Here is a 22,224-nt window from a genome sequence, read left to right on the forward strand (position 1 = left end):
TTTGTTTCCAACCACTACCGAGGTTAGCTTCATTGTTTCTTTCTCATCTTTTCCGTGTACATATATTTTTGCCACCTGATTCAGGCGCATCTTTATTTCCAACAGAATGCTACTAGTGTCGAGTGTGGACGACCAGACATCACTTCTTATTGGAGGCGACCTTGTTGAAGAACTAGTGACATGTGAGGACTCTCCGATGATCAGTTAACTGAAAATGTAAATCGAAGCTGACTATGCATAAGTGAAATTAGTGTTGTTGCTGTTGTTGTAGAAAGAATTGTATATTGGTTGTATCAGATGAATTTTGAGGCGCCGTCTAATTTTGTTTTGTGTTTCTAGACGATTCCTTTGGCAAAACAAAGGTTTCTATCAAATGTGAATATTAATTTTGGTACACCAAATATATTTTTCCAAAGCAACTAAAAAATGCTTCTGTATCATAGAAATGATGCTTCCATGGATACAAAATAAAAAGTTTTTTATCACATGATGGAATAATATGTTTGCATGGCAACGTGAAAGGGTGCTTCCATCGATAAAAGTAATGCTTCTATGAATGAATAATATGTTTGGAACGTGATAGTGTGCTTCCATTGACAAAAAGGAATGCTTGTATGCAAACTTCCCATGCAAAATGCATCTACGGAAACAATTATTTTTTGTATTTGTTTATTGGAAGCACATCGCAATAAAAAAAGATGTTTCCTTGCACATAAATGCATCTGCAAAAAAAAATTATTTGTTGGAAGAAAATCACTAGTACTACCTCCATTTCAGTTTACAGATATATTTATTTATTGAAAAAATATATTTATTTGTTACAAGTCCTACGCGTATACCTAGGTTGCCAATTTTATCATTCAAATATAAACTATATAACACAAAAAAATTATCGTTTGAAAATAGAACATCTGAAGTTTATATTGGTATATTTTTTGTAATATATGACTTGTATTAGGTTGGTTAAATTGACGACCTAGGGGTACGCGCACGCCCTGTAAACTGAGAGAGAGGTAGTAGTTTGGAAACTAATTAGATGTGATTAATTCAAAAATCCCGTAATTAAAGGGAATCATCCATAATTAGCGCTCATTAAATCCTGTCGCGCAGGTCCTGGGAGGCAAATGGGACGTCCCTGTTTCCTCCGATCCTACGGCGCACAGGTGGGCTGATGGATGCATTCCATCTATAGTCTGATGCCTAGCACTCCCTTGACCAGGTGTATTTCTTGTTAATTAACACCTAAATTGCTACACGCACTTTTCTCGGTCTTGCCCTCGATCATCTTAATTTGTAGTGAAATATTAATTAGCTTGAACTTGGATTGCAATACTCCATCCTTTTTTGGGGATATGAGATCCAAAAACATGTGTGGTCTTAACAATGAGAAGACATTAAGATATACTACGTGGGAAGAATCATTAAGATATACTACGAGGGAAGAATCCTTGCTTTGTCTGCAGGCCCTTTGACGAGCCACGCAAGGGCGGCATGCACATCACGTGTGCGAGTACGTACCTTGTTTTGTCTCCAGGCTGCCCCACGAGCCTACATAAAGCCCTCCAACCAACAGCCTTGAGAGAAAGCAAAGCACACAGGGAGGGCAAGGGCAAGCTAAGCTAGCTTATAAACGCAAGCAGGAGCTTTTATCGCTGAATCACCATGGCGAGCACTAGCATGGCGGTGGTAATCCTTGGCATCCTTGTGTTCCTGCAGGTGTCCGGCGCGGCTGGGTGGGCCATGGACCAGCCGGCGGTGATGTCATTGAACGGCTTCCAGCAAGGAGAAGAGGGCGGGCCAGCGGCGTGCGACGGCCAGTATCACAGCGACAACCTCTTCCTGGTGGCGCTGACCTCGGCGTGGTATGAGAACGGCGCCCGGTGCGGGAAGCTGATCAGCGTCAATAGCTCGAACGGGCGATCCCATGAGGCTAGGGTTGTGGACGAGTGCGGCACCGATAACGGCTGCCGCACCGATGAGATCAGCACGTCCGTGGCTGTGTGGGAGGCACTTGGGCTCGATACCAGCGTCGGCGAGGTATCCGTCACCTGGTCGGACGTAATCTGGTAAATCTGAGTCATCTGGTTTTAACTTCAATAATGTGCATGCGTACATGCATGTTGTGTGCCTATAATCTATTTTATGTACCAAGGGTCAATCGGTGTGAAGTTCGTAATGGTACTATTAGTCTGTTTGAAACGATCTCAGTTTGCTATAATAATGTGCTTCCTTTTGTGAGTTTGCTTTATATGTATTTCTCCCCTTTGTAATTATTCTCCCAAATTCGCTACTTTTATTTTCCTTTAAAGCATAAATAATGAAGGCAGCATTCCTACAACTTCAAAGAATAAAAATCCACCTAACGCCTCTTGACCTTCCGAATGAAGTGATGAAGAAGATCGATAGCCTCCGGCGTGCCTACCTTTGGGCGGGTTGTGATAAGGTGACCGGCGGAAAGTGCAAGGTTAATTAGGACCTCGTCTGCAAGCCCAAGATTTATGGTGGACTAGGAGTGTCAACCTCCAGAAGTTTGCGACTGCGCTACGCTTGCGTTGGCTCTGGCACAAATGGGATGATCCACCTAAGACTTGGTCTGGCCCTGGAACGCCTTGTACTAGCAACGACAAATATCTCTCCGCCGCTGCCACACGGGTGTGCATCGGAGATGGAAACAAAGCTAAGTTCTGGGAATCTCCATGGCTGGACGGCCTCCGGCCTAAAGACATTGCACCAAAGATTTTTGAGTTGTCAAAAAAGAAAACGTGCCTGGTCAGGAAAGCTCTTGACAATAACCTTTGGATCCGTCATATTGACACTCAGCAGGGGCTAACCTTGGCCCATATTCAGGAATTTGCAACCCTGTGGGGGATGCTTGCTGATGTAACCCTCAACCAGGGAAGCCAAGACACCATAACTTGGAAGTTCACAAACAGTAGCGAGTACTCCGCCTCCTCGGCTTACATGACGCAATTTGCCGGTCTCTCCTTTTGTCCAATGAATGCTACAATCTGGAAGATGTGGGCTCCACCAAGTGCAAATTTTTTGCTTGGTTGATCTTCCAAAATCGTTTTTGGATAGCTGATCGTTTACTGCGGCGAGGCTGGCCAAGCTGCAATTTGTGCCCTCTCTACAAGCAAGTTCAAGAATCTGCTGCTCACCTCCTATTCCAATGTAGCTTCACTATCCGGATTTGGACCGAAATTTGCACTTGGCTTGGCATCCTTGACTCCTCACAATTGATTTGGCGTCATGAAAACTCAGTTAGAGATTGGTGGATCAAGGCGGTTAATGGTGGAGGTGGCTGCAGGAAGGCCATAGCCTCCTTGATGATGCTTACCTCGTGGGAAATTTGGAAGGAGCGCAACGCAAGAATTTTTCAAAATGTCTCTGCCCCGACCTCCATTGTTGTCGCAAAAATCAAAGAGGAGGCCCATCTCTGGTCCTTGGCGGGAGCCAAACAGCTTAGTACTGTTATGTCGCGAGAGTAGACTTTTTTATTTTTGCCGCCTCGCGGCTTAAGTCTAAACCTTCTTCTTAACCAATGAAAATGGCAAGTCTTTTGCCTTGTTTAAAAAAAAATCAATATTGCGCACTAGCAAAGATCAATGTCATTTTGCCATACTCGACATGAATGAATGAAGTAATATGACTAGCAAACGGGACACCAGTCGGGAGAGCTCCATCCAAACTTAGTTGGCCTAGATATGTGGACCGTAACATGCACGTAGTTCTACATGTGTCGCCTTATGGGAACATTATTTTGTAACCGCAAAAAATATATTTCAACTAGCCATGGAACCGTACAGCTGCAGAAGATAATAATTTCTAGACATAGTTATTACATGATGATCGTCATAAGGGGACAATGAGGCCCACCTCACTATTGTATGCTGACGGATGTGCCTCGGCAGGCTGTATTCTACGCCAAGAACCCAAGAGGTAGCGGATAGTTTGCTAGGATGCGGTAATACGCTGCTTCATCAACTGAGCAACGGTGAACCTGTGTGCACGCTTGTTTGAGTTGTGTGTATGACGCACTGGGCTTGGCGTTCGTCATAGACGACTTTCATAGTCTTTGGCAGCGGTTGCATGGGCCAGGAGATGCTGTAGACGGAGCACAAACAACACCGGCTGTGACCTGGCCTAGCCGCTTGATTATGGTCGCGGTCTGTGGTCATCGAGACTTGCTGCTGCGGCCGACTATGGGAAGCCGTCATTGAAGCAGTGGGGCATTGGCGGCGGTGGCGATTGAAGCAGTGGGGTGGCTGGAGGAGCACACGTGCATGAGGAAGATAGCGGCCGAGTCCCAGCGCACCTCGCGCAAGCACTACCCCAGATCTGCCTACCGCGACCGCACCGCGCCCTCTAGCATCCTGCCGCGCCCAGCCGCGCGCCTCAGTGTGCGCCTGCCGTGCCTCCGCGAAACACCGGTCGCACCCGCTCGCCGCGCCGCCGGCCTCACCTCACCTTGGCTGAGCACCCCGCGCTGCCCAAATCTCGAGAGAGGGGAAAAAGGAAGGACCCCGCCGCCGCCGCCGCCACACGGGTTTTGCCCAGTAGCGCCTGCCAGAGGTGGTGAGGGGAGGGAGGTTTGGAGAGGAGGGGTTTCCCTAGCGGCTAGGTCTTCTGCCGGGTAGCCCACGGGAGGACCAAACGGGCGCGGTTATTGTTCATCTATTCAAACTCCTAATTTTGCCTACTCAGTTCACAGGCAAACCGAAACCCTAGCAATGCAAAGCAAAGCGGGAGGGGATAAACTTGCCGATGATTTTGTACAAAAGAGAAAGAAGGTGGAAGGGGATGAACACACCAATGATTTGTAGTTGATGTCGTGCCAAACCAAAACCCTAGCAGCCCGTTGTTTCCATTGCCATCGCCAAAAGCCTAGCAAATCAAATCAAATCAAATGGGTCAAGAGATAGGGCAGCAAGAGAGGGAGTTGTAGATATTACCTATGGCACTGGAGCCTGCCAGAAATGGCTGCTGGAATCGGCCGGCGAAGAGCAACGACATAAATGGGATCGAGAGAGGCATTGCGAGAGCGCGAGCAGAGAGAGAGGGAGCGAGGGGGTCGTTGCCACCTTGGTTTTCACCCATTGCCTCCAACGCATTTTTGGGCTTGGCCCAATACGCAAAAAAAGTTTGTTAACAAAAACAAATAAATGTTTACATTAATAAAAGTAATACAATATTTCTACTTTACAAAAAGTAAATTAAAGACTCAAAATATAGCATGAAAAATGTCAGCATTTAATAAAATATAGTAGAACAGTAATTATTAAAAACAATATTTTACTTTAATAAAAACAATTAAAGGACTAAATATGTTTAAAAAAATGTCAGCATTTCCAATTCAAATATTATTATTTTCATAAAAGTGACTACAATATAATATAAAAATAGTCACCATTTCCAATTTAAATATTCTATATTTAATAAAAATAGAGTACAATATAATGTAAAAAATGGTCACACATTTTAATCAATTAGGAATAAATAAAAACAAATAAAAGTAATTCCAAAAATAGACCCTACGTGATATAGTGCTGACATGGCAAATATGGCACACCAGAACTAAACATAATAGTGTTGGCATTCCATGTTATGCCATGTCACCACTATATTATGACTTGTACCAACTGTGGGTCCCACCTACAAGTGGCGTTCAACTATTTTCCAACGCCATCACTATGGTGTTAGTAATATCGTACCAAAAATGCCAACGCCACCACTATTTGAAAAAAATAGTGGTGTCGTTGATGCAAAATGACACGCCACTAACGAATGTTGTGGCCACCCGTCTTTCCACTAGGGTCTTGCGGCAACAACAACAACGTCGGCGCCCGCTTCGCCAACAACTCTGGCGCCGGCGTCGGTGGTGTGCCATGCCAAATAGTTGCTGACCGAGAGAAGTGCCACATATGCAAGTTCGAGGGGCATGCATGTGGCACTGCAAGAAGTGCTTTGATGGCAACTTCACCAACAATGTTTGGCATCCAGGAGGAGGAGGTGGTGGTGGTGGCGGCGACAATCGATTTGCAACCCTACTCACTCATATGGACTTTATACCAATTGGTATCTCGACGCCAACGCGATCGACCACGTGACTGGAGAGTTGGAGAAACTCGGCGTCCGGAATCGCTACACCGGCACGGAGAAAATCCACAACATTGGTTGTCAAGGTATGGAAATTCATCATGTTGGTCATACGGTTCTTCGTACTCCTTGTGGATCTTTAGAATTAAACAATATATTTCATGCTCCTCAAGCCGATAAAAAGCTTACTTTCCACCTACAAGCTTCTCACGGATAATCGTTCTTTTCTTGAATATTACCCTGAACTCTTTTTTGTTAAGGATCATGCCACTCGAAGAACAATTCTTCAAAGCGTCAAGTGCTTAGGGCATGGTCACATCTTCTTCTCGGTGGCATAAACGCTTAGGGCATCCCTCATTTCCGGTGGTCCAGACAATTCTTTGAGACTTTAGTATTCCAATATCAAATAAGAAAGATCATCTTTTAGTTCGCGATGCATGTCAGAAGGCCAAGAGCCATCAACTTCTGTATTATAGATCAACTACTAAGTCGAAATCTTGGTTAGAGCTTGTGTTTTATGATGTTTTTGGTCTTTGACCCGTTTCTGTAAGCTTTAGAGATGATTTTAGTGAGTTCAACTTGATCTTTATGCTTCAAAATAATTTTGACATGATTCAAAATTTTCATCTTTTTCAACACGTTGAATGCCTATTTGATCACAATATTATTGATCATAATGTAAAAGGCAAAAATAAACAAGATCGTGTTTGGGCCAAGTATAATTATATATACCATATGCCAGTGAAGTGCAGCGTGCCGCCACGCACTACACGCTAGTCCTTTACTAGTGTCTAGTGCTCCCAAAACAAATCGCTTACACTGGCATGTGAGTGGTTGCAACAAGCAGTCAAGGATATGGCATCACTACTAAGGAAAAGTCTAATAGTAACACGGGTTTAATGCCTACTATTAGCGCGGGGAACATTGCTACTAGTAAGGCGCTACAACTATTACTTAGCAGTAGCGCATGCGGCACACGCTACTGCTAATACATATAGCCGCAGCACGTGTTTATTCCAGCGCTACTGCTAATCTCACTAGTAGTAGTGTGTTTCCTGTCCATTGCTACTAGTATTCTGTTTTTTATTTTTTATTTTTGGTGTATTTATACGCCGTTATACAAATTTTGGTACAATACCAATTATGAGGTTGTTATATCATTATGTTCATAACAATGTCGGAAATGAAGATGGATTAGGTTCAAGTGGAGGCAATATGTGGTGCACGTCGAAAGTACTGCTAGTTTATGTAATCATCATCATAGTCATTACCACCAATACTAGCTATTTAATCATTATAGTCATAGTGTAGCACATTATAATCTTATAACTCATTCTAGCTAGCTAATCACCACCAACACTAGCTACGGTAGCTATCTAATCATCACCAACACTAACTAATAATAATCATCATAGTCATTACCACCAACACTAGCTATTTAATCATCATAGTCATAGTGTAGCACATCATCATCTTCAAACTCATTCTAAATAGCTAATCACTCCTACTGCTCTCTCTCAGGTAAAATAGCATAAAACATGTGTAGCCCTCCTGCTTCATCATATTGGAGCATGCAGATGAACCTGTCTCCTAGTTGTGGGCTGCGCTTCTGATTGTTGCCCCCTAGTACTTCTCGGCGATCCTTCACAATTTTGCTCCAGTCTTTGACTATTAAGACTTCCTCGCTTTGAGAAATACTGAATGCACTAAAGTGCAATGTAGGATGTCTTGGCCGTAAACTAACTATTCTCATGCGACCTTTAGTCTCGATCCAATGAGGCACAACATTCATCGGGAGTCCCTGTTGAAGAACATCGTAGTAAGATACTTAGCAATGAAGTTTAGCTTAAAAAAATAATGTATGCAAAAGATGCACTGAGGACAAATAGTAAAAATCTTACCATCTTTCCTAAATAGATGTGACCGTAGTTCAATACAAACATTATTGGTCGCACGTTTTGAGTACTAAGATTTTTAAGTCCAGGAAAATAATTTGTCTTGACAGCATCAAGATCCTGAAGCCATGAAACATAATGACTTATCTCCTCGGAATTTAGTTCAGCCCCGGGACGGTGGACGGTCATGTCTACCAAGCTCTGGACATGTTTACTTGAATGGAAATAAGCTGTCAATAGAAAATAGTTGTCAACTATTTTTGAATAAACAATATCCAAGACATAAATATGGTTGAGAAACTCACATAATGGTAGAACTAGAGGCGTCTGCACATCGACCCAGATGTCGATATTACCTTCAATATCATCTTCCGGATGAATATCAAAGGTGATAACCATATCAGGCTCAAATACATAAGTCTTGCATAGTGCTTGCCAAGTTTTGCATTCAAAATAGGTGTAGGTGTCCGCGTTGTATAATCTTGCGTGAAAAGTATAACCATGCTCGGTCTTCAAATAAACTCTCTTTACCTCCATAGTTTTCATAGGACTGAAACCTATCTTATCCAAGACAAAAACTCTTGCATGGCAGGGGATAAGCTAGTAGAATAAAAAAAAAATTAAAATTATAAGTTGAAGCAAATGAAGCAGATGTCATGCTTAATTACGAAAAAAGACTTGTTGTTGTGACTTACGGTATCCACTTCGAAGTTCTCGTCCAGCTTGATGCTGAAGCGCCTATCATCATCTAGGAAGATTCTGTCGCATAGGCCGCGCTCGTCTTTGCAGTATTCGCAAATACTGAAATCCTTTTCGTCGTCAGACATTTCCTATGTTCATAGTTGAAACATTAATTGAAAATCGATCGAAGGCAACTACCAGGATACTCAACACACAAATCCAGGGCACCCGATATTTCCTACATATTCTAGCACAAGTCATGCTTAAATTCACGAAAAAAGCTGGCATGACCTTTGCTGAAATAGGACATATCGAGCGCATGAAATTTGCCGGAACAGAAATGAATCAACACTCCGGCAAAACATAGGCCACTCGGATTTTCCCTGCGATACAAAGATGTTCATGCTTAAACTTGCAATTCCATCCGGATCAATTATCATAAGCATTCTCATATGAGCTCACCGACTAAATACCCTAGTTCTACTCTATTCAACACACCGAGGAGTGGATAAACAGGAGGTGGACTTTAAGCTCGCCGACTCAGGTGTAGAGGAAGTAGAGGTAGCTCGGATGACGATCACCCCAAGGAGACACAACTCTACAAAGCCTGCATATTCCACCGAGTAAAATTTTAATTAGATCATCAAATCTCATATAGCATTCTTTGATGACAAAGTGATAATGACATAAATTCAACTAGTTCTATTAATTCAACTAGTTCAACTAAGCACTTGCTAAAAATAAACTAGTTCTATTAATTTTCTTACTAAAAATAAACTAGTTCTATAGTAAAATTTTAATTAGATCATCAAATCTCATATACCTAAATTTTCTTACTAAAAATAAAATGGTTCTATTAATTCAACTAGTTCAACTAAGCACTTACTATAAATAAAAACAATTAATTTTCTTACTAAAAAACAGTAAAAAACTACATTATACAAGAAAAGTACAAAAAATGTTTAGGGTTTGGAGAGATGGAGGGAGGAGGGAGGAGGAGGAGGGAGGAGGGAGTAGAGAGGAGGAGGAAGAGGGAGGAGGGGGCGTCCGGAGGAGGAGGGAGGAGGGGGTGGCCAGAGAAGGAGGAAGGAGGGGGCGGCCGGAGGAGGAGGGAGGAGGAAGGAGGGGGCAGCCGGAGGTGGAGGGAGGGCGTGGTAGGGAGGAGGAACTACCTCAGTGGAGGAGGAGCAGGAGCGTCGACGGCGGTGGGCGACGAAAGCTTGTCGGCGGCGGTGGGCGACGAGAGCTTGTCGGGGAACGGCGGCGGCGGATGATGGGGGGTCCGAGGGAGTGAGAGTGGAGAGGGAGAGTGGGGGGCGGCCGGCTGGGGGCGCGTATACACATTGAACTTAGCAGTAGCGCGGGATCGTATAACACGCTATTGCTAAGGCTAAGCATGTAAAAAAAATCAAAAATACATTAGTCATCAATGATCTTTTTGTGTAGAATCTAAATTGTCAATAGGAATCTTCACCAGTTTTGCCACAGATCCTACACATAGAGTTCAGTGAAGACCAAGTGCTTGTGATGGTTTGAGAAATAACGTATTTAAGGTGGTAAACGCCCTGTTCGCTTAGCAGTATGGGACTAAACTTAGGGGCTGAGACCTTAGCAGTAGCGATGGTTGTAGAAAAGTGCTACTGCTAAGAACTTTAGCAATAGCGCTTCTTTTGGAAAGGCGCTACTACAACACATGGTTTGGGGGCGACGCCCTGGCAGTTGTAGCAGTAGCGTACTTTTCCTCTAGCATGCTACTGCTACCTGTGTATTAGTAGCGTGTTGTTTTGAAGCGCGCTACTGCTAAGTAGCAGTAGCGTCTGTTTTTATGTCGCGTTACTGGTATGATTCTGTGTATAAAGTTTTCCTTAGTAGTGCATGTACGTGGTTGGAACAAGAAGTTAAGGAAGTTTTTACTTACCACAGATGGTGGTGTTCAGGAGACGAGCCCCCGTCCATAAGCCTTCTTTTTATCCTTTTATTAACTATATTAGAGCAACTCCAATGGAACGACTCATTTCGTCCGCCGCTGTTCGTTTGGGTCGGCGCGGACACAAAAGGCCGCCCAACGCGCTGACCCAAACGGATGCGCGTCTGCTTTTCGTCCGCGGGGATCCATTCCCGGCCCATTTTTGAGCCGGATTTGCATCGGCGCGGACACGCGACGGACGCGCGACGCTCGCCTCCTCCTCTCCCCGGGCCCGCTGGTCGGTGGCTCATTGGCCTTCCCCCGCCCCCAGCCAACAACAACCCTCGCACGCCTCCTTCGTCGTCGACGCCGCCGCCTTTTTTTGCCGGCGACTCTGCCAGCTGCCGCCGCCTCGACATCCGCCCAGCAACGCCGCTCACGCCTCCCGTCGCCCGCCACCGCAGTCTTGCCGCCGGGGAGCAAACTGCTTCCCACCGCCGCTCCCCCAACCGCACAGCCGCCCACGATCAAGAGGCCGCCTCGCCGCCCCGGCCAGATCCTCACCGGCACGCTTGTCGGACGCCGGCCCACTCGTCGGACGCCGGCAGGGCAGCTAGCTGGTCCGTGTGCGCCGCGACTCCCCTCGCCGGCCGTCTCCTTCTTCGACGCCCGCGAGCTGTTTGATAGTTTGCCAAGGTACGAAAATGGACTCCGCCGACGAGTTCTTTTTCCGTAATTTCCTTTGCGACTCCGACGATTCGTCGTCCGACGACGAGGAGGAGATATTGGCTGCCGTGTTGGTCCATCACCACCTCAACAGCCAGCGGCCGTTGTTTCGTGGCTCCATTCTGGGCCACTTCCGGCGTTGAATCGCAACCAAGAGAGCGGACATTTCCTTCTTTGGAAGGACTACTTTGATACAACAAATCCGTTGTTCAAACATCAAAAATTCCGCCGCCGTTTCCGTATGAGTAGGCATCTTTTCAACCGTATTAGAGAGGGGGTGGTCGGCTATGATGACTATTTCGAGTGCAAAGAGGATGCCGTCGGCAAGATCGGTTTCTCCTCTTATCAGAAATGCACTGCCGCCATCCGGATGCTTGCATACGGAGTGCCTGGTGATCTCATTAACGAGTACGTCCATATGAGTGAGTCTACATGCCTAGAGTCCCTGTATAAGTTCTGCAAGGCTGTTATTGCTGTGTTTGACCCTGAGTACTTGAGAGAGCCGACAGCTGAAGATACAGCCCGTTTGTTGCCAATGAATGCCAGAAGGGGCTTCCCAGGGATGCTTGGCAGCATAGACTGCATGCACTGGGAGTGGAAGAACTGTCCTTCTGCTTGGCAAGGGCAGTATAAGGGACATGTCAGGGCTTGCACTGTCATATTAGAGGTCGTGGCGTCTCAAGATCTCTGAATCTGGCACTCTTTCTTTGGCATGGCTGGATCACACAATGATATCAACGTGCTTCAGCGCTCGCCGATGTTTGCTAGGCTTGCCGAAGGCAACAGCCCACCGGTGAACTTTACTGTCAACGGACACAACTACGACAAAGGATACTACCTGGGTGACGGTATCTATCCTCAGTGGACCACTATTGTTAAGACAATACCCAACCCCGTCGGAGAGAATAGGAAAAGATTTGCCCAAGAGCAAGAGAGTGCCAGGAAGGATGTCGAGCGTGCCTTTGGTGTTTTGCAATCTCGATGGGGCATCGTTCGGTATCCTGCTAATACCCGGAGCACGCAGAAACTATGGGAGGCGATGACTGCTTGTGTGATCATGCATAATATGATCGTAGAAGACGAGCGCCCGGAACGTCTGTATGATCAAGGGCTTCAGTTTCAGGGTGAGAATGTTGTGCCTGAACATGGAGTAGCGGCAACATTTGAACAGTTCACCCAATTTCATGAAGGCATGCGTGACTGGGAAACTCACGTGCAGCTGCAAAATGATTTGGTTGAGCATATGTGGGCTCATGTTGGCAACCAATAGATGTATCGTCTTTTATTCGCTTGCAAAACTATGTGAAACATTTTTATTTGTATCCGGCTTGTAAAACTATAATATTTTTATTCGATAAAACTATGTTTTTGACAATATGTTTGAATGCAAATCAATGTAAATATTGGGCGGCCAGCCGGCCACGCCGGCACATATGGGTCGGCGCGTTGGGCGCGTTGCCGACCCAAATCTAAAAAAGGGCGGACGAAGGGCGGGCGGCCGACCCAAACGAACAAAAAACAGACGAAATCGCCGTCCGTTTGGGTCGGCTCGTTGGAGTTGCTCTTACACCTTCTTTTCTTGACTATGTTGCTCCTTAGATGTGTAGAGACCGGATGTAAACACTTTATGCTTGTACCGTCATGATATGATGTTGTGAGACAATAAAAGCACTCGTTATTGAGATTATTATTTTTTAAACACAAGCTACAGCCATGTCCTTTTTTTAGTGCTGAACCTGATGGTCATTTAGAGAGCGGGCATCATTAGAAGCATGTCTTCTGTCTTCTCTGTGGGCAGGTCCCACCTTGGAGGGTGAAACAATGAATTTGAACTTGTCCTCCTCGCATGGAGTGAAAATCAGTACCCAGTTCCCTATGCCACGAGTGACCAGATCCATTAGCTCGGCTGTTTTGTCTCCAAGCTGCAACACGACCCCTATATGAACTCCCAAAATGAACCAACGCCATCGAGAGAGCACACAGGGCAGCAAGGTAAGCTAGCATTGAAACGCAAGCAGGAACTCCTTGATAATTACCATGGGAAACACCGCCAAGGTCGTGGCAATCTTTGGCGTTCTTGTGTTCCTGCAGGTCGTATCATGTGATGTCGCCCCGCACCATGCTGATCTAGGGAATTCTCTCGCCAGCATACACACAGGAACCATGACGGTGGACGGGTACGAAGAAGGAGAGGAGGGCGGAGGGCCGGCAGCATGCGACGGCATATACCACAGCGACGGGGATTTGCTGACAACGCTGCCTACAGAGCTGTACGCGGGCGGGGGCCGGTGTCACAGCTTTATAGGCATCTCCAGCATACAAACCGGGCGTAGCACATTGGCCATGGTCGTGGACGTGTGCGATGACTGCACCGAGGATGAGTTGGGGACGTCCGCCGCTGTGTGGAATGCCCTGGGGCTCGACACCAATGCCGGCGTCGCGCCCATCAGGTGGGCTGTCCCATGAAACATCATAGTATGTATTGGTCGGTGCAAGACTATCAGAGTGTTAGAGTGAAAAAGATCAATCTAAAATACTAGTAATAAAGTACTTGCATACGTGCATGGTGTGTGAAGCATACATATGTAGTACAAGGTGAAAGTCAATGTAAAGTGAGATCTCCTGCACTGACCAATGCATAACGGGCTTGAACATCCTCTTTCATGTTTTGGTATTTTGTCTGTGGAAATAGTCTCCGAGCTACGCGCGGGATGTGCATCAAGCCATCAAGAGGTACAGTGGCCGGTGATTATCCTTGATCGTGTTAAGAAAATGCACTATGCATTCAGGGAGAAATCGACGATGGCCTAGGTACATATTCTTCCTGTATCTGTCCAGGTATATATTTTCGGTGTCACCTAAACAGTGCGTGCATGCGTGGTATCCTTTGTTTGTCTGTCCTGAAAGGTTACTGAGAGCGGGCCAATCATTGATGGTCACGAACAGCAGCGCCTTTAGGTCAAATTCTTCCCCCATGTGCTCATCCCACGCACGTACACCTGTTCCATTCCACAGCTGTAAGAGTTCTTCAACTAATGGCCTTAGGTACACATCAATGTCGTTGTCGGGTTGCTTAGGGCCTTGGATGAGAATTGATATCATAATGAACTTCCGCTTCATGCACATCCAAGGAGGAAGGTTATACATACATAGAGTCACGGGCCAGGTGCTGTGATTGCTGCTCTGCTCCCCGAAAGGATTAATGCCATCCGCGCTTAAAGCAAACCATACGTTCCTTGGGTCACTTGCAAACTCAGCCCAGAACTTTCTCTCGATTTTTCTCCACTGCGACCCGTCAGCGGGTGCTCTCAACTTCCAGTCTTTCTTACGGTCCTCACTGTGCCATCGCATCAACTTGGCATGCTCTTTATTTCTGAACAGTCGTTTCAACCGTGGTATTATATGAGCATACCACATCACCTTCGCAGGAACCCTCTTCCTGCGGGGCTCGCCCTCAACATCACCAGGGTCATCTCGTTTGATCCTATACCGCAATGCACCGCATACCGGGCATGTGTTCAAATCCTTGTACGCACCGTGGTAGAGGATGCAGTCATTAGGGCATGCATGTATCTTCTTCACCTCCAATCCTAGAGGGCATACGACCTTCTTTGTTGCGTACGTACTGTCGGGTAATTCGTTATCCTTTGGAAGCTTCTTCTTCAATATTTTCAGTAGCTTCTCAAATCCTTTGTCAGGCACAACATTCTCTGCCTTCCACTGCAGCAATTCCAGTACGGTACCGAGCTTCGTGTTGCCATCTTCGCAATTGGGGTACAACCCTTTTTTGTGATCCTCTAACATGCGATCGAACTTCAGCTTCTCCTTTTCACTTTCGCACTTTTCCCTTGCATCAACAATGACCCGGCGGAGATCATCATCGGGCACATCGTCTGATTCCTCTGGATCTTCAGCTTCCTCTTGATCTTCAGCTTCCCCCGTTGCAGCATCACCGTATTCAGGGGGCACATAGTTGTCATCGTCCTCTTCTTCTTCGCTGTCTTCCATCATAACCCCTATTTCTCTGTGCTTCGTCCAAACATTATGTAGGAGATATGCACATTATAGTGTGGCATGAAACCCTTATAAAGCAGGTGGGTGTGAAGGATTTTCTTGTCAGAGTAAGACCTCGTATTCCCATAATTAGGGCATGGACAACACATAAAATCATTCTGCTTGTTTGCCTCAGCCACTTCGAGAAAATTATGCACGCCCTTAATGTACTCAGAGGTGTGTCTGTCACCGTACATCCATTGCCGGTTCATCTGCGTGCATTATATATAATTATGTGTGTCAAAAGTAAGAAAATTAGACAAGTATCTATCTAAAGTAAGATTTTTTTTCTTTCAGAAAGAAGATAAGAACAAGAGGCACAGCATGGTGGTGCCGGCGACGAGATCGGCACGGGCGATCGACGGCGGTGAAGACGAGGACGGGGCGTGACGGACCGCTAAACCTAGACAAATCTTGGAAAAAAATGGAGCTCGGAGGTCGAGCTTCGAGAGGAGAAAGCTTAACTAGTGTGGCTCGGGCATTTCATCGAACAGCTCACATGCATAAGTGGTGATCTAGAGCACCCAAATGCCCTTCCTCGCCGGCCAACAAAAAACAGAGCACTGTGGAGTGCTCTGCTCGCCGGCGATGGGGTATATATAGGCAACTCATTTGTCCCGGTTCGTGGCTGGAACCGGGACTAAAGGCCATCCTTCTGTCCCGGTTCCTGCCACGAACCGGGACCAATGGTTGTGGGCCAGGAGCGAGGCCCATTGGTCCCCGTTCGTGCCAAAAACCGGGACAAATGGGCCCAGACGAACCGGGACCAATGCTCACGAGGCCCCGGCCGGCCCCCTGGGCTCACGAATCGGGACAAATGCCTCCATTGGTCTCGGTTCGTGGCAAAACCGAGACTAATGGGCTGGCCAGGCCCGAAAGAAAGCCCCTTTTTCTACTAGTGTATAGATATTTTTTTCTTGAAAAGGAGGATAGCCCCCGCCTCTGCATGGAGCTTTTATAGCTGAATCACCATGGGGAGCACTAGCAAGGCGGTGGTAATCTTTGGCATCCTTGTGTTCCTGCAGGTGTCCGGCGCGGCTGGGCCGGCCATGGATCTCCGGGCGCTGATATCATTGAATGGCTTCCAGCAAGGAGAAGAGGGCGGGCCGGCGGCGTGCGAGGGCCAGTATCACAGCGACGGCCTCTTCCTGGTGGCGCTGAACACGGCGTGGTATGAGAACGGCGCCCGGTGCGGGAAAGTGATCAGCATTAATAGCTGCCAAGAACATGTTTGGGCCAAATATAATTGTATATACCATATGTCAGTGAAGCGTGTCGTGCCGCCACGCACTACAAGCTAGTCCTTTACTAGTGCTCCCAAAACAAATCGCTTACACTGGCATGTGAGTGGTTGCAACAAGCAGTCAAGGAAGTGGCATGTGTGTGGTTGGAACAAGCAGTCAAGGAAGTTTTTACTTACCACAGATGGTGGTGTTCAGGGGAACAGCCCTCGTCCATAGGCCTTCTTTTTATCCTTTGTTAACAATATTCAGCCTTCTTTTCTTGACAATGTTGCTCCTTAGAAGTGTAGAGACCGAATGTAAACTCGTTATGCTTGTACCATCTTGATATGATGCTGTGAGACAATAAAAACACTCTTTATCAGGGTTTTTTTAAACGCAATCTACAGCCATGTCCTTTTTTAGTGCTGAACCTGATGGTCATTGAGAGAGCGAGCATCATTAGAAGCATATCTTCTGTGTTCTCCGTGGGCAGGTCCCACCTTGGAGTGTGAAACAATGAATTTGAACTTGTCCTCCTCGCATGGAGTGAAAATGAGTACCCAGTTCCCTATGCCACAAGTGACCAGATCCATTAGCTCAACTGTTTTGTCTCCAAGCTGCAACACGACCCCTATATGAACTCCCAAAATGAACCAACGCCATTGAGAGAGCACACAGGGCAGCAAGGTAAGCTAGCATTGAAACGCAAGCAGGAACTCCTTGATAATTACCATGGCAAACACCGCCAAGGTCGTGGCAATCTTTGGCGTTCTTGTGTTCCTGCAGGCCGTATCATGTGCCGTCGTCCGGCACCATGCTGATCTAGGGAGTTCTCTCGCCAGCGTCCAGGCAGGAACGATGACGGTGGACGGGTATGAAGAAGGAGAGGAAGGCGGCGGGCCGGCAGCGTGTGATGGCATATACTACAGCGACGGGGATTTGCTGACAACATTGCCTACAGAGCTGTACGCGGGCGGGAGCATGTGTAACAGGATTATAGCCATCGCCAGCACGCAAACCGGGCATAGCGCATTGGCCTTGGTCGTGGACGTGTGCGATGACTGCGGCGATGATGAGTTGGGGACGTCAGCCGCCGTGTGGAATGCCCTGGGGCTCGACACCAATGCCGGCGTTGCACCCATCAGGTGGTTTGTCCTATGAAACATCGTATTACGTATCGGTCAGTGCAAGTCTATCAGAGTGATAAGAGTGAAAAAGATCAATCTAAAATACCAGTAATAAAGTACTTGCATACGTGCTTGGTCTGTGAAGCATGCATCTGTAGTCCAAATAAGGGTGAAAATCAATGTAAAGTGAGATCTCAGCTCGCTAGTCTCCTGCACTGACCAATGCATACCAGGCTTCAACATCCTCTTGCAAGTTTTGGTATTTTGTCTGTGGAAATATTCTCCGAGCTACGCGCGGGATGCGCATCAAGCCATCAAGAGGTACAGTGGCCGGTGATTATCTTCGTGTTAGAAAAATGCACTATGTGTCCAGGAAATATACTTTTCTGAAATTGGCACTCAGTCTAAGTTTGTCTAGAGTGATGATGATTTCTACGATTTTTCTAGGAGCTTTTATTTTGATTTCCATCCTAGAAATCATCATCACACTAGACACGCTTCTTAGGACGATGTGCATAGCGTCACAAATTCCTTTTTTATAGTTATATTATTTTAACAGAAGTCTTTTTGTTTCGGTAAATTTGAGAAACAAAATCAAAGTCGTTGCAAAAGGTTGTAATCTCTTGAAAGGTTGAAACAACCAAAAGTTCAAATTTTTTGAAACTTCAAAACATTTTAGGAATTTTGATATATTTTTTTGGAAATTTTAAAAGGTTGGTATTTGAAAAGTATGACTTTTCTCAAAGCTTGAAATCCTCAAAGTTCAAAACTTCAAAAGTTTGCAAAAAGCATTGAACCAGTCAGTATAACATTGATAAGGACTCTACCAAGCGTTGCAATAGTGGAGTGCCTCTTTTTTTATATAGGGCGCTTGATTGACTCATAATACGGCATCAAGCGGATACGTACGAAACAAAATCACATCCGAAGCCTCAGATGTGAACCCCCTTGGGGAAGCAGCGCGATGCTGACCGCGTGATGGTGGCCATGGAGAAAATCAGAAGCACCCTAATGTTGGCTCAACACTCTGCGACGCTAGATTGAGCTTTTGCTGAATCTTGTTATAAAAGATCAATTTTCCGGTACTCCTAATGAGGATGCCGCGTCCCATCTTAATACCTTCATGGAATTATGTGATATGCAAAAGAAAAAAGATGTGGACAATGATGTGGTGAAGATGAAATTATTTCCGTTTTCTTTGCGTGATTCTACAAAAATTTGGTTTTCTTCTTTGCCTCGCAATAGTATCAATTCTTGGAATAAGTGAAAAGATGCTTTTATCACTAAGTATTTTCCGCCCGCAAAAATTATTTCCCTTAGAACCCAGATCATGAATTTCAAGCAACTTGAACATGAGCAGGTTGCACAATCTTGGGAAAGGATGAAAATGATGCTAAGGAATTGCCCAACTCATGGGTTAAGTCTTTAGATGATCATACAATTTTTTTATGCGGGATTGAATTTTGTTTCTCGTAATCTTTTAGATTCCGCCGCCGGTGGTACTTTTATGAAAATTACATTGGGTGAAGCCACTAAATTGCTTGATAATATCATGGCAAATTATTCACAATGGCATACCGAAAGAGCTACTACTAGTAAAAAAATTAATTCGGTTGAAGAAATTTCTTCTTTGTGTGAAAAAGTTGATGCTCTTATGAAATTGGTTGCTAGTAAAAGTGCTCCTATTGATTTTAATGATATGCCTTTGTCTACTTTGATTGAGCAAAATATTGATGCCATAGATGTGAATTTTATCTCTCAAAATAATTTCAATAACAATGCTTATAGAGGTAATTTTAATCCTAGGCCTTTTTCTAGTAATTCCTCTAATAATTATGGTAATTCCTATGAAAATCAATCTTATAATAATAGGAACACCTCTGATCTTGAGAACAATATTAAAGAATTTATCAACACGGGTTTTCAACACTTCCATAGAAGAAAAGTTGAGTAAGATTGATGATTTGTCTAGAAGTGTTGATAGAATTGCTCATGATGTGGTCCATGCTTTAATTAACAGGCTGTTGCATTGTTGAGACCACGCTTGTTTTTGGATTCTATGGAGCTTCCGCCTTTTCTCAATTAGAGTGCATTTGGTAACAAGGGAAGATATATTGATTTTTACTTCTCGATGCACTACTCTACTGAGAAAAGGAGGGAGTATATTCCCTCAATAAAGAAAATTAATCGTATAATAGTGTTTTCGTCAATTCGAGACAAGTCACAGAAATTATGAAACTTTAAAAAATACAATGGCAACTTTCCCATGCTTGTTCAGATGCCATTGTATCCAATTGAACCTATTTACGGTAAAAGAACAGACATTACACAAATGCCTCTTTATTCGACTTTAAAAATACCACTCTACTCTGACTCAACCTCTTTCTTCCGCACGCACGTGTACCGGCCTGCCAAGCAGGGAAAGGGACCCACCGTTGAGCGTCGCTACTGCAGCGTCGGGAGGGCCTACTATTTTTTTAAATTTTGTAAAAACTTACCCGTGGCGGGCGGGGAACAAGGACCGCCATTGCTAGTTTGTGTTGTTAGTGCTGTTAGTAGATTATACTTGTGGCAGGCTCTAGGTAAAGCCGGCCACTGCTAGGTCTTTTACAGTGGCGGGCGCACACCCACCACTGATGCCTTGCAAGCAGTGGCGGGAGGTCAGTGGCGGGCGCCCCTGAGAGCCTTGCCCACCACTACTGGGTTTGTTCCACCCGCCACTGCTAGTCATTCATGCAGTAGTGGTAGCTCGCAAGACCAGCCGGAGGTGACCCGCTGGACTCCAAACTGGCCCACCCTGACCCAGATCGGGCATAAACGGCCAAATCTAGGCTTGTAGGGCGCCGCCAGCCGCCATTGCGGCCAAGGGGGCGCGCCGCCCGCCGAGGTACACCGCCGCCCGAGCCAGGATCCGCGTTGGGAAGAGGAGGGGGGCCGCCACTGCCGGCTTTGAGCAGCGCTGCACGAGCAAACGCCCGGCCGCGCCAGCCGACAGCAGCGGCGGGAGGGAGAGGGGGGCGCTCAGCGGTGAGGGGAAGGAGAGGCCTCCCCGTTCGCCTCGCTCGGGGAGGCTACAGGAGGGTGAGAGTGTGAAGATCATCCATATGTAATTATGCATCCACCTTTTCTTTTTGTCAAACATTGGTTTCATGCGTGTCCTCTTATTTTCTCTAAGGTTGTTGCATGCGACATTTCAAGCGTCCATCATTCATGTAACAATAGATATAACTTTTTCTTTCGTTCGAACATGTCATTCCATGCATCCATCATTCCCAGTTGTATTGTAATGTTTTGGAAATTTAAAGTTCCTATTTGGCGACCCATATGTAAACCTGTATACATGTTTCTCTGTGTGTGTCTCTGTTTCTTGTAGTGTTACATTGTTATTTCATTCACGTCGAGTTTTTGAAGATGATATTGACTCCATGAATATTTTCCTAGCACAGTTTTCATTTGTTTTTTTATCGTTTTGACGAAGTAGGGATGCTGCTTTAATTATCTTTAGATTTGAAGGAAAAGGAAAATACCGAATTTGGGAGAATTTGAACTTATAAGGAGAAAAATACAGACCAAGTTTACCGGGTATTGCGCATCGAGGACTAGCAAGCTGAGATCGTCTACATACAGTGACTTATACCGTCACAAACAAGCTTACATCGGTTGACACTTACATATAAGCAGATTACCCGCACCCATCGTGCATGTGCGTATGCATGTAAATACTAGTTATTTCATGGAGGAGAGACTTTGGAGTTGAAAGCAGATGAGTGGATTTACCAGTACAAGCAAGTAAGCATTTGAATTAGACGTCCGACCAGGTGACGGCCACCTCGCCGACACTGGTGTCAAGCCCAAAGAACTTCCACACGGCGGCCGACGTGCTGATCTCGGTAGCGCCGCAGCCGTTGTCCGAGTCGCACTCGTCCACGACCATGGCCTGCAGGCTGCTCCCGCCAGAGCTCTTGATGCTGATCATCTTGCCACACCGGAGACCTGGCCCATACCACACTGAGGTCATCGCCACCAGGTAGAGGTCGTCGCTGTGGTACTGGCCGTCGCACTTCGCCGGCCCGCCCTCCTCTCCCTGCTCGAAGCCGTTCAGCGACATCACCGCTGGGACGTTGTAGACTTGCCCGGCGGCGCACCACACCTGCACGAAAACCAGAATGGCAAAAATCGCCACGACCTTGCTAGTGCTCGCCATGGTTATTGACCTGCTGCTTGCGTTTGTAAAGCTAGCTCGCAGTTGGCTTGCCCTGTGTGCTCCCATTCTCTCTGAGTTTATATAAGCCTCGTTCTGAAGCCTGCAGACAAAGCAAGGGGCGTACATACACATGTGCATGCCTCCCTCATGTGACTCGTCACAGAACTCGTGACAAAGTAAGGATTCTCTCCTCTCCTGTATTAACAAACTCTTGCATCGTTGAGACCACGCTTGTTTTTGGATTTCATGGAGCGAGGGCAACATGTCATAGGGAACTATTGCTTCATCTTTTTCCTCAATACAGTATATACAT

General features: G+C 46.0%; 4 protein-coding genes across 4 annotated transcripts; 3 read left to right on the forward strand and 1 right to left on the reverse strand.

Annotated features, from left to right (window-relative positions):
- Positions 1 to 1,662: 1,662 nt before the first annotated feature.
- LOC109779873 (putative ripening-related protein 6) lies at positions 1,663 to 2,070 on the forward strand. Its single transcript, XM_020338490.1, has one exon. It carries the CDS (start codon positions 1,663 to 1,665, stop codon positions 2,068 to 2,070), a length of 408 nt encoding a protein of 135 aa, XP_020194079.1.
- Positions 2,071 to 13,341: 11,271 nt separating this feature from the next.
- On the forward strand, positions 13,342 to 13,770 carry LOC109779872 (putative ripening-related protein 6). The gene has a single exon (XM_020338489.1). The coding sequence runs from the start codon at positions 13,342 to 13,344 to the stop codon at positions 13,768 to 13,770; it is 429 nt and encodes a 142-aa protein (XP_020194078.1).
- Positions 13,771 to 16,328: 2,558 nt separating this feature from the next.
- Positions 16,329 to 17,741, forward strand: LOC109779870 (kiwellin-like). Its single transcript, XM_020338488.3, has 2 exons — positions 16,329 to 16,556; positions 17,367 to 17,741. The coding sequence occupies exons 1-2, from the start codon at positions 16,329 to 16,331 to the stop codon at positions 17,739 to 17,741; spliced, it is 603 nt and encodes a 200-aa protein (XP_020194077.3).
- A 3,768-nt stretch (positions 17,742 to 21,509) lies between these two features.
- On the reverse strand, positions 21,510 to 21,911 carry LOC109779869 (putative ripening-related protein 6). The gene has a single exon (XM_020338487.1). It carries the CDS (start codon positions 21,909 to 21,911, stop codon positions 21,510 to 21,512), a length of 402 nt encoding a protein of 133 aa, XP_020194076.1.
- Between the last annotated feature and the right edge of the window lie 313 nt (positions 21,912 to 22,224).

This window comes from Aegilops tauschii, chromosome 6 (assembly GCF_002575655.3).
Source record: "Aegilops tauschii subsp. strangulata cultivar AL8/78 chromosome 6, Aet v6.0, whole genome shotgun sequence".
Classification (NCBI taxonomy): Eukaryota; Viridiplantae; Streptophyta; class Magnoliopsida; order Poales; family Poaceae; genus Aegilops; species Aegilops tauschii.